The 19,201-nt window shown below is 45.2% G+C and overlaps 1 protein-coding gene across 2 annotated transcripts in view; it reads left to right on the top strand.

The window, feature by feature from the left end:
• Window positions 1–2,813, top strand: part of MON2 (MON2 regulator of endosome-to-Golgi trafficking) — a 96,158-nt gene extending 93,345 nt beyond the window's left edge. For both annotated transcript variants that reach the window (XM_083182310.1, XM_083182309.1), the window contains one exon: window positions 1,969–2,813. In XM_083182310.1, the coding sequence (XP_083038436.1) occupies window positions 1,969–2,132 (164 nt within the window). In that variant the 3' untranslated portion in view covers window positions 2,133–2,813. The remainder of the gene's footprint in view (window positions 1–1,968) is intronic.
• Window positions 2,814–19,201: the final 16,388 nt, after the last annotated feature.

The following is a 19,201-nucleotide window of genomic DNA, read 5'->3' as shown; positions in this document are numbered from 1 at the left end:
TAGTTCCACAGCCGTATTGTCATTAGTTTGCATCTGTAATGTTTTTAAATGTACTTTACATAAAACTATTGTGAAGAAATGAGCTTTGTACAACCTGTACCATAGAAGATAGTTGTGTGCATGGGACATTGTAGAAATGCAGGTATGTTATCTGTTCCATTAACCATTCATACACCCACACAGTACCAGGAAGCTTAGTAGCCTGCAAGTGGTGACTAACTACACATGCATGCTTTTATGTACTCCTGGAATGCTGTTGATGTAATTAAGTGCCGCAATGCTGTGTGAAATGATGTACATGATTCGTCACAATAGTTGGACTTTGAATTTTCACTGCATGTTTTATTTAAAAGCTATATGAAACTGCAGTTATTGTGGATATAATGTAGTAGATGTATGTGGATGTACATTTTTTATAGCCTTTTATAATAATATTTAATTTCTAACTTTTTTATTTGCCTCTGCAATCTCTTATGTGTCTATTGTATATTGGGAAATCTGTAATTGAGACACAGGGGGGTAATCAGTGTTTTCTTCGTTAGGTCTGTTTTGGCGGAAACCGCATATTTTCTGTCAACTCATTTCGTTTGCGTCGCCTGTCTAAAGTTGAATATTTAGACTTTTTTTTGTCTTATTGTCTAAACTCTGTAATGTTAATCTGATTTAGCCTATTCAGGGTCAAACTGTTTAAATGGATTATACAATTTTAAGTCCAGTTCTAATCAATGTGAGCTAGACATCTTTTCGCTGAAGCCTTCCCCAGCACTCCGCCACCGGCACCCAACAAACAGCGCTGAGCAGGGGGATGCAGAGAAGGTAACAGCCAGACCAGCAGATGGCTTGGCGCCATGGGAGGGGAGAGTAACATCTAGCCAGCCCATTGGCGGAGGTTGACAGCCAGCCCACCAGAGGAGGGGGGCAGGCACAGCACTGAGGAAGGGGGGGTTACATCTAGTCACCCAACCAGCTGTGGGAAGTTGACAACCTGCCCACCAGACAGCCCACCCTCTGGGGCAGGGGAGCAGGCAAAGCGAAGTGGGAGTAACATCCAGTCAGCCAGCCAGCTCTCCAGGGGAGGAGGGGGGACAGGCTCCGTGCCAGGGAGGGGGGACACGTGCTCTAAGCGCCAGAGAGGGTGCTAACAGTAGCATACAGCAGTAGAGAGAGTACATATTTTATCACTTACAGGCAAAAGTTTGTGTGGGAAAAAGGGGGCGAGGAGCACATTACTGAAATTATGTAACATACAGGGGATGACTGCCAGGCAATGTGTATGTGACACCGTTACCGTTATGATTGGTGGTTTCTGGTTTTCTACCTCTCAGTTGGGGACACTGCAGTGAGAGTGTGCCCACACCAGTATGGTAGTTTCTAAAACCAAGTGATCTAAAGGACCTTTCACTGTATTGCATTTCCATGATACAGTGTTGTCAGAACTGGACTGGGTAGTTTGGATAGGTGATTTAGGTTGCTCAACTTTTAAATGTTCTATTGAACACCTACAGATCAACGTAATACCAAATTATTGGTCTAGGTTAAATCATTCTTAAGGTGCCCACAGACGCATCAATTATCGAATGCGTTTTGTACTTTTTAAGCACAAATTGCATCTTATGTACAATTATTGGATGGTGTTTATGGGCTTGTGCGATGCGATAAGCCCGATATTGTATGTCTAAAAAAGTACATGCTGCACGTACTTTTTAGACTACATCTGAAATTTAACATTACAAACATGGGTTCATCACATGCATCCAAGTGCACATCTCATAGCAAGCTGGAAGAAAAATTGTATAGTACCATTGTACAGTCAAAAACGCATAGCACAGTACAATTGTAGCGTCTGTGGGCACCTTTACTACTTTGCACAAATCTTTTTTATTTTTTACTACAAAACTGTATGTTTATTAAATATGTGAAATGTAGATTTGTATTAATGAAATATATTTTGCTTTTTTTTTTTTACAGTTGACGGTAACACCTGGGCACAGGTGATTTCTCTCTACCCCACGTTAGTGGAATGCATTACATGTTCATCCTCTGAAGTGTGTACAGCTCTCAAAGAAGCTCTAGTTCCATTTAAGGACTTCATGCATCCACCAGCAACCAAGGTGCAGAATGGAGAGTCATGACCACTTTGAATGATTGACACAGAATCTACTCCTGATGAATGTTTCCTCCTAAGTGAAATTATTTTTCCAAAAGGACACATTTCACCTTTTAACTATACTAATGAGATCAGCCATTCATGAAAACAAACTTACACCTCAATAAATGTCCCTGTGCGAGTAGCAGTGTGAGCCTCTCTGAATATACAATGATTAGGTGCAGTAAATGATCATGAAGGGTGAGGACTTCTCTGACTCTGGTAAATTAACACAGATACTGCAATTCAGTCAAACTTAAACTTGTGACTTGATTGCTTCAGAAGTACAGTATGTACCTACTTTTATGCAAAACAATACTATTAACATTCCATATTTTTGTTAGCCTTTGTAAACCAAGAGAACTGTCATATGTGTGTGTAAAATAAATGGTACAGTTCTGTAATAATACATTGTCCCATTATTTAAAGCAAGATTGGTACTGGCAGTGTTCAACACATAATAATAATAATAATAATTTGTAGTAATTTTGCGATCTTTATATTAGCAATTTTCGTAAAAAAAAACAACAAAAACAGAAAATCTGCCTTTAATTCGTGCATATTGTTATCCTTATATGTGACAAACTTATAAACAAATTCTTTTGAATGTATATTGTTTAAATGCGGTGATTTGTGATCTGAATATTAAAAGCACAATGATCCTCTATATTTTTGAAACTACACTTAAAGAACAAAAATTGAATGCTGGCACTCAGCACTGTGTATACTGTGTTGCTCTTCATATCTTCATTATTGTATGAATATTTTTTTTTATTTTTGGCTTTTTTGTGTCTGGGGGGGGGGGGGGGGGAGGGGCGGTGTTGTGGTGGTTGATAAAATAATATTTTACATTTTAAAAAATAGTTCACCATGAAAGTGTAGTTGTTGCCTCTTTAGTCATTTCAGTCATTTGTTTCTAACTAACTCTAAAATTTATTTATTACTATGATTAGATCAGAGAAGGTTTATGAACCCTATTGAATTATATTTTTATTGCATTCAATTGATCTCCGGGATTAATCCAGTCCTTTTTATTTATCAAATGGAGCTCAAGTTGAGAAGATTATCCATGAGGCTCTTTATCATTGCAATCCATATGTTAGCATGCATTGGTAGAGGCAACTCTGCAATGTTGTTAAAAGGTCTGCTCTGTTGGTTGCCCATATTCTTTCGAACAAGTTATATACACCCCATTGGCCACTGTATTAGGCATACCTGTACATTAATGCAAATCTCTAATCTGCCAGTCCCGTGGCAGCAACTCAATGCATTAAAGCATGCATACATGGTATACAGGTTCAAAAGAAACTGTAGGATGCGAAAGAATGTTATCTCTAAGTGACTTTGATGAGTGATTGTTGGTACAAGACGACTTTGAGTATCTCAGAAGCTGCTGATCTGTGGGAGTCTCCAACGTTTATAGAGCATGATGTAAAAAGCAGAATTATGTCAATAGGTAAAAGTTCTGTGGGGGGAAAAAAAATCCTTGTAATGAAAAACTTCAGAGGAGAATGGTTCAAGCCTACAGGAAGCTGACCACATCTCAGATAATCATGCATTACAACAGTGGGTATGCAGAAGAGCAAATCTATGCACTACATTGTTTAACCAAGACGTGGATGAGCTACAGCAACAGAAGATCACACTGTGTTCCACTCTTGTCAGCTATGCCAGGATACTTCGGCTACAGTGGGTGCAGATTTACCATACATGGACTATTTAAGACTGGAAGAACATTACCTGGTCTTGATTATTCTCTTTTTTTTGTGTTGATTCATGCAGATGATGGGGTCAGAATCTGACTTAAACAAAATAAAACAATCAAAAAAGTTTAAATTCCATAGGTTTACTTAATACTATCATTACCGATGTGCATCATTGTATTGTTGCAGTAGACCAATCTTGTAAAAGCTATAGTAACTACTTCGGGCAAGTTAGCACACTGTCAGAAACCATGGGTGAAATTTAATAGGATGAGAGATTCAGGAAGCGAGAGATATATCCAGTTTTTTGAAAGCGGAAATCATTTACCCCAGTAGCCTCGGTCCTTAAGACCCCCCCAACAGTTCACATTTTCCAGGTCTCCACACAGAATCACAGGTGAAGTAATTAGCTCCACCTGTGGATCTTTTAAAATGTCAGTGAATAATGAGTGCACCTTTGCACCTGCAGGGTGACCTGGAAAATGTGAACTGTTGGGGGGGGGGGGGGGGGGTCCTGAGGACTGAGGTTGAGAACCACTGATTTACACTTCAAAATCAAACTGGTTTTGAAGTGTAAATGATTATGGCTTTAAAAAAACCCTGGAGATTTCTTACCAAATCTATCACTTCCTGAATCTCTCCTACTACATTTCACCCAATATATCATTTGAACACCTTTCTCAATTCATGGCACAAGCAAATGAGTCTGTTCCAGGAGCAAGGGGTGGATCTAGCCAGTGCTAGAAAGGTATAAAATGGCCACTGAGATATACAGCACTGGCCCTCAGATTTACAGAACTGGTGATACTATAAAAATAAACACAGGGAAGAATGAGGCCTTGTAAATTGTTCTTCACACCAGCATTATATCTTGGGTGGTGTCCCAGCAAATAATAATGGTGTTGAGCTTTCTCAAGATACATATTCATCAAAGTAACAAAGCAAAAGCATTTTAAGCAATATTATAAGAAAAAGTTGCTTTGTTTGTGTTGCTCAGAATAAAATGTATTTCTAGCAACTGTCTATGTAGCAGTTACATTGATTTTATTGATGACTTTTCTATGATTATAAGGTTGCTGTATGCCCATGTATTAATGAAATCCTTTCTAGCCTAATGGTGCATAGAGGCAGCTCTTTTGCTCAGAAATCCCTTTCGATTAGGGCATGATTGATCTTTATATAACTATGTGTCATGAATAGCAGACTGATGTGGTAACTGGGTTGTGTTTTTTCAGCAATGAAAAACGGAGTCTTCAATAGGGACTTGCATTTACCCCCTTAGTCAAAAGATTTGCATATTTTTCTAATTAAATAGCGTATGTACTCTTATGTATCTCAGATTGGTGTTCCCTAATTTAATGTTGTAGTGTTTAGTCTCATTTTATTTACACTCCTACAGTATCATTTAGATATAAACCAAATAAAATGTCAAGTAGATTAGTTAGCATTATGGTAAATAAAGGCATTATCAGAATATGAATATTTTATATCCTGCTTTAACAGTTAAACAGTTACATTGCTCATGCTCCTTACATCTCCTTCTAGTATGTGGACACAATAATTACTTCCCAGCCCTGTTCACACTGATCTATCTGCAGCAAGATCTAGCAATGAGCTTCAATAATGGCTCATTCAGCCCTTACAGCATGGGTCCTCAAACTGTGGCCCTCCAGATGTTGTGAAACTACAAATCCCAGCATGCCTTGCCACAGTTTTAACACTCCCTTATAGCAAAACTGTGGCAAGGCATGCTGGGATTTGTAGTTTCATAACATCTGGAGGACCGCAGTTTGAGGACCCATGCCTTACAGCATAACTATTTGTTCTTCCAACAATAATCTGTATCCGGATGGTATGTTGTGTCAAAATATCTTCACATGAAAAGGTTGACATTTTTTGGGGAGAGGTGGGGTTTTTCATTTATTATTATTATAATTTTTACTTTATCATACTTTACCATACACCCATACGCTTGGACTAGCGAGCAATGGAAGGGGGTGCTGTACATTAATTGAGGGTTACATATGCTCAGGTGTCTTCATTCTTCGGACTTGAAAACCATGTTGTTGCAGAATAATTCTTGTTAATCGCAATAGCCAGGACTTTGCTTTTGCACCCTGGGGCTGATTTGGAAGTAAAGCAGAAAAGGCAAGTATCTTTGTATCTGGAACAAATCATGTTGCATTGCAAAGAGATCAAGTACTTTATTATTTTCTTTTATTTGTGTGGAGTGTAAATACTGGCTGCTTTTGTGTGTAGCCTACAAATGTTAGACCATTTTATTTTTAAACTGCAGTTTAAATTTCAGTTTGGAAATACCACAGCCAAATCTAAAGGCCCTCATCCCCTAGTGCAGGGTTCGCCAACCCGTCGCTCGCGAGCGACGGGTAGCTCGCCGGGACCTTTCCAGTAGCTCGGGGCTGTTTAAGTGACCTCCTGCCGCGTAGCGGTACCTTGCTTGACGGCAGGAGGTCAGAAAGTGTTTTAATGCTGCGTCCTCCTGACGTCCCCAGCGCACTTTCTTCATCCTCACTTGGCGGCAAGAGGTCTCTGAATGTGACTTCATGCCGCGTCCTCCTGACGTCCCCAGCGCACGTTCTCATCGACGCCACGGCCACAGCCTCTGCTCAGCGTGATTGATGTTGCAGCCTCTGTCTGCTCTGCTCCGGTCCTGCGCCACAGCCTCTGCTCAGACTTACATGAGGTAAAAAAAAAATGAAAACTGTGTGCGCACAGTGTGTGGGGCATATGTATAATGGAGCATCACAGTGGGGCACATGTATAATGGAGCATCACAGTGGGGCATATGTATACTGGAGCATCACAGTGGGGCACATGTATAATGGAGCATCACAGTGGGGCACATGTATAATGGAGCATCACAGTGGGGCATATGTATACTGGAGCATCACAGTGGGGCACATGTATAATGGAGCATCACAGTGGGGCACATGTATAATGGAGCATCACAGTGGGGCACATGTATAATGGAGCATCACAGTGGGGCACATGTATAATGGAGCATCACAGTGGGGCACATGTATACTGGAGCATCACAGTGGGGCACATGTATAATGGAGCATCACAGTGGGGCACATGTATAATGGAGCATCACAGTGGGGCATATGTATACTGGAGCATCACAGTGGGGCACATGTATAATGGAGCATCACAGTGGGGCACATGTATAATGGAGCATCACAGTGGGGCATATGTATAATGGAGCATCACAGTGGGGCATATGTATTATGGAGCATCACAGTGGGGCATATGTATTATGGAGCATCACAGTGGGGCACATGTATAATGGAGCATCACAGTGGGGCATATGTATTATGGAGCATCACAGTGGGGCATATGTATTATGGAGCATCACAGTGGGGCATATGTATTATGGAGCATCACAGTGGGGCACATGTATTATGGAGCATCACAGTGGGGCACATGTATAATGGAGCATCACAGTGGGGCACATGTATTATGGAGCATCACAGTGGGGCATATGTATTATGGAGCATCACAGTGGGGCATATGTATTATGGAGCATCACAGTGGGGCACATGTATAATGGAGCATCACAGTGGGGCATATGTATTATGGAGCATCACAGTGGGGCACATGTATAATGGAGCATCACAGTGGGGCATATGTATTATGGAGCATCACAGTGGGGCATATGTATTATGGAGCATCACAGTGGGGCATATGTATAACGGAGCATCACAGTGGGAAATATGTATAATGGAGCATCACAGTGGGGAATATGTATAATGGAGCATCACAGTGGAGCATTACAGTGGGGCATATGTATTATGGAGCATCACAGTGGGGCATATGTATAATGGAGCATCACGATGTGGGGCATATGTATAATGGGCATCACGGTGTGCGGCATATGTATAATGGGCATCACGATGTGGGGCATATGTATAATGGACATCATGTGTGTGGCATATGTTAAATTCAGCGTCACGCTGTGGGATGTTTGCATAATGGAGCGTCACGTTGTGGGGCATATGTACTGTATAATGGGCATATGTATAATGGGCATCATGTGTGTGGCATATGTATAATGGAGCATCACAGTGCGGGGCATATGTATAATGGGCATCACAGTATGCGGCATAGGTATAATGGGCATCAAAGACTGCACTATTGGGGTCATGTGTATCTGGCACTGTACTATTGGGGACATATGTGTATCACATCTCCATTTTCCATGGCCGCACCACATGTGGCTACAGCTCTTAGAGAGCTGACCATGCCCTCAAAAAATGGGGGATGTAGCCTCGCAGGAGTTCCACGGTAGTAGGTGAACCCTCTAATTTTGGGCGCGTGCCTTCGGCACGCGCAGATGTCTCCTCTGCCTCGTGTTGGGAGGTATGTTTGTGACATATTGGACATTGCAGTGTGTGGCATAAGGTGTCAGGGGCATTACGGTGTGTGGCATAATGTGTAAAGGGCATTTTTTGGGATATTATGCAGGTTTTAAATTTTTTTTAAATTTAGTAGCTCTTCGGGCGGTTTATTTTGTCGCGAGTAGCTCCCACCCCGAAAAAGGTTGGAGACCACTGCCCTAGTGCAATATAGCCTGTTCTCTTGTGATTCAGATGCATTGCTGTGATGGATTACATGAACACTGGCACATTGCATGTCCTTTTCCTACGATTCCGATGACAGGCGTGCTCTCGTGTGCCTCGCATCTCAATTGCAGATCAGACGGCTTCCATGAATATTTCTTGCAATTGCACATGAATTGAATTGCACATCTATTCTAGATCTTGGTTACATATATTTGCCATATTATAACCCAGGTTGAATTGCCAGTTTGGTCGACGCAGGTTATATGCTGTGCTGCTTTCACCTCAATAAGTGTCAATAAGTCAACAACCCGGCAATAACCTAGGTAGGAGATGTAGGGGCCCATTTATCAAGCAATATTTGCGGCTAAATCCCTGAAAACATCAGTTTTCGGGGTTAACCGCAAATATTAAGTATCACCTAAATGTATTAAAGGGGACCGCAGCAGGAATCTCTGATCCCTGCTGCGATCCCCCCTGCAACGCCGCCGGCCGCATCCCCCATAGGTTTCTATGGGGGATGCGAAGCTGCCCGATGTATCAACATCGGGCAGCCCTGGGCTATCGCCATTCTGATATGGCGATAGCCTATGGCTACATATCGCACTGCCCGAGCGGCAGTGCAGTCAGTGGCCTTATTCACCTCTACATCTCTCTCTCTCCCCCCCCCCCCCACACACACACAAAAATATATATAATATACATGTATCACATTTTCTTCAACAAATGGGCTTGTTGGTTTTTAAATTTACCTAAGGCCAGGCTGGCTGAGAGACTGGCTGGGCTTGGCAGGGAAGTTGGCAGCTGTATCAGGAGGACTGGACCAGACAGAGGGGGTGCGTGAGACAGAAGGCAGCCAGATGCAGGCTACACGAGTCACAGCGACACCAGCAGCGGTGGGTGGGTGGGCGGGCGTCCTGCAGACAGGCTTGCGAGTGGGTCTGTCTAGACAGGAACAGCGACCGGGAGCTCTGCGGCGGTGTGCGGGCACTAGGGAGAGAGAGACTGTGTGGGGGACTGGACCGGAGGCTTTTTCAGACACCCGAATTCCGGGAGAATCCCCGAAATCCGGGAAACTGGAAAAGTCTCCTTGAGGATTGCCACCAAAAACGGGAGAATCACAGAAATCCGAGAGAGGTGGCAACCCTAGTTGCAGCCAATCTCCAGAAATGTACTCACAGTTTTCTTCATCCTAATACCCTGTTGCTTTAAGGTGCCCACACGCGGTGCAATGTGCTCAGCGTGTTTTGTACTTGACTGCATTGTATCTAGTACAAAACTCATGCGATACGCTAAAACAATGCGTTTTAAACTAGATGCGATGTGATCTAGTACAAAAAGTACGGGCTGCACATACTTTCTGTACTTTGCTATGTGATGTGTGCGTAACCACGCATAGAAAGGCAAAAAACGCACTGTGTATGACTGTATGGGCACCTGTATATTGAGGTTGTATGGGAAGACTAATCAACTATAATGTTTGAGAGGTGAAGATACAGCAAACAAGCAGATTCTACGTGGTGACACTTCATAACGCTGCACATTCTACACACCATAAAGCTTACCCTCATCTTATTAATGCAAATCGATATTAATACGAGTTCAGAATAACAGAGTGGTGCTATATGGATAGTGCGTTGTGCGGCAGCAGTGCAGAAAACGGCTGTAATAATACTGGGACGGGGGTGGTGTGAGTCGAGAGAACTACATTTCCCGGCAGCCCCCCGGTGCAGGGTTTGCCCCCCCTCCCCTCCTCTCTGGCTGCCGGTTCCCGCCCAGACTGACGCTTCCCGCGAATTTCATGCAGCTTGCAGGAGCGGCGCGAGCATCAGACACGGGGAGAGCGGCGGAGAGGAGGGCGCGCTGCGGGGGGAGGACAAGGAGGCTGCCGTGGTATATGACACTACCTAATAGAGGCGCCGTTATGAATAGGAAGTAGACTTCACCATCCTGGAGGTGCCCGATATTAACACAGGGAAGGGATGCCGCTTGGCGGATCAGCGCGGTCACCGGACATAACACTCTTGGAGAGAGAGACGCTGAAGTGGGGCATGGTGTCTGCACGTGGTCCGAGCACGCAGCGGGCAATGGCGGGTCATGGGCAGAGCACGCCCGGCGGCTAGCTGCACCGTGTCTGCGGGAGCACTGTGCTGCAGACTTGTGGCGGCTGTCGGTGATGTGCATGAGGGCGCCCTGTCCGTTTCCGCTCACAGGAGAAAGAGATGTGTGCGGCCAGCGCGGTGCTGGGGTGCCATGCCGGAGAGTGACGGCGCCCGGTCCCGGCTGAGGTAGTAGTTTGTGCTGTTGCTCGGGCTGTGACACTGCCCGCTGTGGAGATAACTGCGCAAGCTACTGCCTTGCCGGTGCCTGGGGAGAGCTGCGGAGAGAAGCGGGTGCTGGGTGTGCACAGCCCGGATCCCGCTACGAAGTAGCCAGATGCGGCCACTGAGGTTTCACAGTAGTGAGCGGGCTGCGGTGCTCTGATTGCGGGAGTGTGCGGGCCGCTGCGCGTGTCATGGCGATGTGCGGTTCAGGAGACAGGACGCGGGCGTGACCGCTGGGCGCCCTATATGCCGGTCCACTGCAGCTATGCCTGGCACTGCGGGCTCTACATGGGTCTGTGGCCAAAACAGCCCCCAGCTCAGTGTGTTGTAGTAAGTAGCGTGTGTCCGTGTGATGTTGGGATCGTCAGTATGTTACATGGTTTTGGAGGAGGGGTGATGATGGCGCACAGAGGTATTGGATGTCCTAGTCCAGAATAAAAGGATCTTCACAAGGTGAAGTTGTCCTTTTATAGCAGATTCCTCTTCTACACCTAGCAGATGTACTGTACCTATATTCTAGTTTGAAGTGCTAGAACTTTTAAGTTATTACAAACTATTAGTTGTAAAGTAGCCATTCACAGTTCATTAATTGCAAAGAAAATGTACAGCCTTACTGTGTGACTTGTTTGCTTACAGCATTATTTTTTTTGAGGATGCATAAACTAATTTTATAGACCCTAAACTATTTTGGGAAATAGAAGGACTTTGAGGGATATTTCTCAAAGCTTTGCGAGAAAGTTGTCTGGTACACTCATAATTAGCTGCTTCCTTCCATTATAGTCACTGTAGCAGGTTGGTTGGGACTTTCTTACCTAACTTTGAAAAATTCCCCCTGAAGCATCCCCCATGTGAAGCCTCTCATGTTTTTAATTTTGATATATTGTTGGGGTGTAATAAACAGCATTCCTCATTGTGATAAATTGTTCTTGAACTGTGCTGATATTCTACTACACTTTGGGCAGGATGTATTATTGCGAAATACATTCCACCCAGCATTGCCACAAAACTAATTGCATATGCATTAACAGTATCGCAAAGGACAACTCTTATGTAAAGAGCTACCCTTTGTAAAGGCACCAGGTGAGAAGGTCAGTGGCTTTCCTCACCACCTATTCCCGAGAGCCTCCTGCTGCAGTGGCTCCTGGGCTGCTCCTCCCTGTGCCCAGAAGGCAATGTGTTGCTAGGGGGGAGGAGGATGTCACTGGGTTTAGGGAGCACACCAGGAGGTGAGAGGCTGGGGTCAGCGGGATGTAGAAAGAAGCCCATAGGCTTCTATATGGTAATGCTCTCCGCATCGACTGATGATTGATACCATTATCTAATAAATCTCCGGTAATATACATGGAATGCATTTAATGGCAAGTTGCAAACCTATGAAGCATATTTACTAAATACAGTCACTCAGACCATAGTAACCAAGTGGGTGGAACAATAAGTAGCTACTGTTAATGATGGCAATATTATGACCTGCTTGCAAACCACTTGTACGTTTTTTTTTTTACGCACCAGGGGGATTAATCAAGTCAAATACTGTCACGGCACAGCAGCCCATGTGTAATAAAAGGCATAAGTAGAGAGCCTAAACATAATCTAGTAAAGCAGCAATGTGATTTTTTTTTTTTTTTTTCATTTAGAAATGTTCTGTATTTACTAAAGAAGACCACTTAATCCAAAATATATATAGGAGTTGAGATAAGCTCATACCATGTATTTGGCAAATGGATTGTTAATACAGTACACCTTCATCCTCCAGCTATAAATAATGCAAAATGATTACAAATAGTTGTTGCCACAGCAGTGCAAAATGAAAGGTAGACTGCTCCTAAAAGGAAATATATTATTGCAGTGGCAGCTACAGATGCAATCAAAACATTTATTTTTATCAGTTTTATAAAATGTAAAGATTTAGAAAAATATAGCGGGATACTGTAGACAAGTAATTGGACACTGGCAGCAAACAAGATCAAGATTATATTGACAGCAGTACTTTATAGGTCTACCATGTGCAGTGGTTATGGCAGACACCCTAGTTTGCAAACTGTCCACAAGTTCCTGAATAACAGCAGGTGCTATGTTTTGTCTTAAGTACAGATACCAACTGTGACACTGAAGAAGGTTGAGTTGGCCTAGAACACACCTGTTGCTCCTTTTTGTCTCAAACTCCGGCGGCTAAAGTTCTGAGCTGGCCACTCCATCCAAGTTACTGAATTCTGTGAAACCGCATACCGCTGCTACCAAATCCATGCTTTACTGCATCGATTTTCAACGACACACTGAACAAGATTTTTAAATTGCCAAGGCGCGTAATCAGTTCCCCCACAGACAATGGCTCTAGCATGAAAAAAATAAATCATTCCCCTTCCCCCATATTATACAAAAATAAAATGGTCCCCAGCTGAAAACCGTGTAGTACTGAGTCTGTGCCAAGCTTATCTGCTTGCAGAACACAGGAGAGACTTTGTGCCCACGTCAACTGTTTTTAATGTGTAGTGCCCCCGGATGTAGATTTAAAAAATGAATCTCTGGCTGTGGCAGAACTGCTCATGGCATTAGTGTGCCAGGGCACAGTGGTTGAAAAACCCTGCTTTACTGTACACTGGCATCAGACGTTCTGGTAATTGCCAAACACATCCATCTGATCTGAAAGTTTTATATGGTCCCAAACGTGTCTGCTGCAGGAGCATGTCATTTTTCTTGTTGGGGTGTCCAATCACTTCTGTCTACATAGTGTAATACCCACTGTTTTAACATGTGTTTGTATGTGCCTAATGCTGGCCATACACTAGACCAGGGGTCCTCAAACTATTTTGCTCTGGGACCCCATCAGACAATAAAAATTACGGAACCCCAGCAAGTTACTGCAGAAGGTCATCACATCACATGTGTAGTCAGCAGACAGCACATACATGGCAGCATTGTGGAGGCACAAAACGATGTAAAATAACAGACAATTCAACAGATTTTTCAGACTCCTTGAATCACTGCCTATGATTAGAAAAGTCATCAGCCTGATGGTCACAACATGAAGTCGAGACCCCATGCTGAGAAGGTCAGGACCCACCGTTTGAGAACCGCTGCACTAGACCAATTTTCCTTCAATTAAGTGGTTGGATGGAATGAAAATATAATTTGTGATTTTAGTAATTTGCTCCCAACATCTGGAAACTGGCAAAAACTGTTCAGAAAAGGTACTGTAATTGAATTGGTTTGATTTTTTTTTTTTTTTTTTATTAATGAAGTATTTTTATTGAGCAAAAATGTAAGTACAGAAAAAAACATCACATTGGAATGTTCGCATATATAAATGTCAACAACATTTCCAAATTTACCTTTCATGCATTGTACATTATAATTACAAATAAAATGTTTATCATACATAATCATGCAAATAAAATATCATTAATGAGAAAAGGCGGTGTCTCTGTTCTGTTCAAGCTTCACAATAATATCATAAACTTGATTTATAGTAAGTAAATAATAGAGATAGAAAAAATAGAACAATTATAATGCAATGAGTGATTTGGGGAGGATCATATTCACCAGAGGACAGCATATTACAGGCATTCCCAACCACGGTCCTCAAGGCACACCAACAGTGCAGGTTTTAGTGATATCCAGGTTTCAGCACAGATGGTTTAATCAGAATCCCTCAGATACTAATTGATTCACCTGTGCTCAAGCCTGGATATTTACAAAACCTGCACTGTTGGTGTGCCTCGAGGACCGTGGTTGGGAAAGCCTGGCATATTATCAGAGTGTATATATTTCACTTTCAGTTAGGATGGGGTACTGAGGTCTTATAACCTTGGGGATTAGAGGGTATCCGACAGGAGACAGGCACATAACATTTTCTTCAACCAGGGTGTGCTGGCTCCTCCCCTCTACATCCCCCTACTAGCCAGTTTTAGAAAATGTGCCCTCAGGAAAGGATGCACACTCCTGGAGCTCCAGAGAGTTTTTCTTCAATTTATTTTAGTTTGTTATTTTCGGGTTTCTGTTTGGGCTTAACAGCTTCCCTGCGACGAGGGAAGCCGGGGGAAGGGACTGCTGCAGGCCTTTCAAGGAACCGAGCTGATCCCTGCTGCAGGTCCACCGACCTGAGAGGGTGCTGTTACCGTGGGCATTGCGCTGCAGCGAGCACACCCCCAGCTGCCGCACACCCCTGGCTCAACCTGAAAACGTCGGTGGTGAGTGATAACCGGGTCCCCTCAGTGGGGACGCCGGTTTTATGTGCGGCTTGATGGCGATGGCCCTGCACAGGGATCGCGCGCAGCTGTTTTAACACTGCAGCCACGCCGACAGACTGGATGCCAGGCATTGCCACTGGACGACCAGGGCATATACCGCTATGTGGGTCAACCCTTATTAAAGGGTTACCAGGCGCCAGTATAAATATTAGTATAGCCCGGACGCCATTACAAGGGGCGGGGCTTAGCTCAGAGCGGGACCTGAGCGCGCCTGTACACTGCTTCCTGCTTCTAATGCTGTGGACGCTTCGGTGTCCCGCCTCTCAAAAAAGGTGGTGCTCCCAGTCCCAGGTACCTCTACCTTAAGGGACGCGGTTGATAGGAAACTAGATGGCACAGTAAAGGCTATGTATACAGCCAGTGGGGCATCCCAACGCCCAGTGCTTGCTAGTTGCTGGATGGCGAAAGCCATCTTCACATGGGCAGGCCAGATACAAGAAGGCCTGTTGGGTGACATGGATGTGCCTACGGTAGCTGAAAAGCTACGCCACATCCAGGACACAGCAAAGATGATGTGCGAAGCACAAAAGGATTTAGGTGCAATTAATGCCCGCAACTCGGCCATGGCTGTGTCGGCGTCAGTGGGTCGCTGACACGGACTCCAAACGTAGCGTAGAGAGTCTTCCCTTCACAGGGGATAGACTCTTTGGGAGTGAACTGGATGATCTGATATCAAAAGCTACGGCTGGTAAGTCCACATTCCTCACGTCAGCCTCCACCCCGGTAAGACGCCCTTTAACAGGGAGTTCACAGCAGTCCTTTCGGACCTCTAGATTCAGGTCCAAGGCCAGAGTAGGCTCCACCGCCAATAGAGGCGCCAGAGGTAAGCCTAGGAAGGCATCGGCTGCTGCTACAAGAGACCGTAGCACAAGTGCAGCTACCCCTAAGCCCGCCGCATGACGAGCCACTCCCACCTCGGGATATTCCCGCGGTGGGAGCAAGACTGAGGTTCTTCAGTCACGTGTGGGATGCATCCGCCCTTGGGTCAGGGCCATTATTTCACACGGTTACAGGCTGGAGTTCGAAAGACCACCCCCCCAGAGATATTTCAGGTCGGGACTCCCTGCATCAGCAGAGGATCACAGAATCCTCAGACAAGCTGTACAAAAGCTGATCCTAGCACAGGTCATCATACCAGTGCCAGCTGCAGAAAGGAACAAGGGTTACTTTTCAAACCTATTTGTGGTTCCAAAACCAGATGGGTCGGTTCGACCCATCTTAAACCTAAAGTCCCTGAACCCCTACTTGAGGGTGTTCAAATTCCAAATGGAATCCCTGAGGGCAGTGATTGCAGGTCTGGAGGAGGGAGAATATCTAGCGTCCATCGATGTGAAGGACGCGTACCTCCACATACCGGTGTGGGCTCCACACCAGGCCTTCCTGAGATTTGCAATCCTGGAGGATCAATTCCAGTTCCAAGCCCTACCGTTTGGACTTTCAACGGCCCCACGAGTCTTCACCAAAGTGATGGCGGAGATGATGTCCTTACTAAGGGCTCAAGGGATAAACATCATCCCATACTTGGACGACTTGTTGCTGAAAGCAGAGTCAGTGTCAAAGCTGCTGGGGGCCATAGAGACAACAAGACATCTCCTGTCTCAGCACGGATGGATCCTGAATATACCAAAATCTTCACTGATTCCGTCCCAACGTCTCCAGTTCTTGGGGATGATTTTGGACACAGTAAGAGAGAAGGGTGTTTCTCCCAGGGGAGAAGATTGCAGCAATACAGCAGCTGTTGAGGGAGGTGCTAGCCCAAGAAAGAGTCTCGGTATACCTCTGCATCAGACTGATGGGAACTATGGTGGCCTCATTCGAGGCACTGCAGTTCGGGAGACTCCACTCAAGAATTTTACAGTGGGACCTATTGAGCAAGTGGTCGGGCTCACACATCCACATGCACAGGTTGATTCGTTTGTCTGTGAAGGCAAGACAGTCCCTGCAGTGGTGGCTACATACGCCAAATCTCCTGGCAGGGAGACGATTCGGGATCCAGAACTGGATCTTGCTGACCACAGATGCCAGCCTTCACGGCTATGGGGGCAGTTGCACAAGGGATGCGATTCCAGGGCCGGTGGTCATACATGGAAACTCAGCTCCACATAAACATCTTGGAACTGAGGGCTGTACACTATGCACTTCTGGAGGCTCACTTCCTCCTGGAGCATCAGGCGATACAAGTCCAGTCGGACAATGCAACGACTGTTGCTTACATAAACCGCCAAGGCGGCACGAAGAGCAGAGCGTGCATGAGAGAAGTCTTCAAGATTCTGACCTGGGCAGAGACACATGCTGTGGCGATATCTGCCATCTTCATACCCGGGGTGGACAACTGGGAGGCGGACTTCCTGAGTCGTCACGACCTCCACCCCGGGGAATGGAGTCTGCATCCTCAGGTGTTCGAAAGCATTGTAGATCTGTGGGGGCTTCCACAGATAGACTTAATGGCCTCAAGGACCAACCACAAGGTGGAAAGGTATTGCTCAAGGACAAGAGATCCTCAAGCAGAGGCAACAGATGCTCTGACCGCGGATTGGTCATACGACCTAGTATACCTATTCCCGCCCCTCCCACTCTTGGGGAGAGTGTTACAAAGGATCAGACATCAGAGGGTGCAGGCAATCCTAATAGCGCCGGATTGGCCCAGGAGAGCATGGTACGCAAGTCTGCAAAACATGCTTATAGAAGAACCGTGGCGGCTGCCTCTAAGAAGAGATCTTCTAGTACAAGGCCCCTTTGTCTACCAGGACTTAGGGCGTCTTCGTTTAACGGCCTGGAGGTTGAGCGGAACATCCTAGCTCTGAAGGGATTTCATTCCTCGGTCATAAACACCATGACCCGGGCCAGGAAGGCAGTGACGGCCTCGCACTACCATAAGATCTGGCGTAGATATGTGTCTTGGTGCGAGCACATGAGTTTTCCGCCAGAAGATTTTAAATTAGACCGTTTCCTGCATTTCTTGTAGGTGGGCCTTGATAAGGGACTCCGGCTGGGGTCTCTAAAAGTTCAAATATCCGCCCTTTCTGTCTTTTTTTCAGAAAAAGTTAGCGGTCTATACTGAAGTCCAGACCTTTCTGCAAGGAGTCTTGAGAATACAGCCTCCATTTGTGGCGCCAACGGCGCCTTGGGACCTAGATGTGGTCCTGGAGTTTCTTCAGTCAGCCTGGTTTGAACCAGTGGACTCCATTGACCTCCATACCTCACCTGGAAGACGGTGACGCTACTGGCTCTGGCCTCGGCCAGAAGAGTCTCTGAGCTTGGTGCTCTCTCTTGTAAGAGCCCATACTTGATTTTCCATCAAGACAGGGCGGAACTTCGGACAAGACAACAGTTCCTGCCTAAGGTGGTCTCAGCGTTCCATATGAACCAGCTGATTGTGGTTCCTTCTTGTTCAGGGCATAAGGATATTCCTGAGTCACTTGATATGGTTAGAATCCTGCAGATCTACGTTAAGAGAACATCAAGGATCCGTAAGACGGAGTGTCTTTTTGTGTTGTATGACGCACAAAAGAAAGGATGCCCAGCATCGAAACAATCGATTTGCTAGATGGATTTGTTCCACTATACAGCAGGCCTATGTGGCAGCCCATCTAACTATTCCGGCCTCAGTGAGCGCCCACTCCACTAGAGCCGTAGGAGCATCTTGGACGGCTGCTCGGGGTGTGTCAGCATTGCAGCTATGTAGAGCTGCCACCTGGTCTGGTCAACACACTTTCGTCAAATTTTATAAATTTGACACTGTGGCCAGTGAAGATACCCAGTTTGGGCAGGCGGTGTTGCAACAGGCTCCGCACGTTCCCGCCCTTTCTGGAAGCTTTGGGACCTCCCCAAAGTTATAAGACCTCAGTACCCCATCCTGAATGAAAGTGAAAATAGGATTTTAATACCTACCGGTAAATCCTTTTCACTGAATTCAGATGGGGTACTGAGCGCCCGCCTCAGTGCGGTGCTCTGTTGCACAGGTCGTAATCCTGTTATTGCCTACTTGCTGATTGCAATTTCTGGCATTCTGTAAAGTTATAGGTCCGTTGACCTGTTTAGGAGCAGCTGAGTTTTGGTGACTAATTGCTCCACAAATATCATATATGTCTAAGTAACACAATGACGGGGTTAACTATGTTTAGTTGAGAGAGTTGTTGTGTTTGTTGTGGTGTGCTGGTGCTAATCTCACCACGTTATCTTAATGCTAATTCCTACCTCA

This window comes from Crinia signifera, chromosome 4 (genome assembly GCF_055691185.1).
Source record: "Crinia signifera chromosome 4, ASM5569118v1, whole genome shotgun sequence".
NCBI classification, from domain to species: domain Eukaryota; kingdom Metazoa; phylum Chordata; class Amphibia; order Anura; family Myobatrachidae; genus Crinia; species Crinia signifera.
The sequence above is the reverse complement of the archived record's forward strand: the minus strand, read 5'-3'. Positions and strand labels throughout refer to the sequence as shown.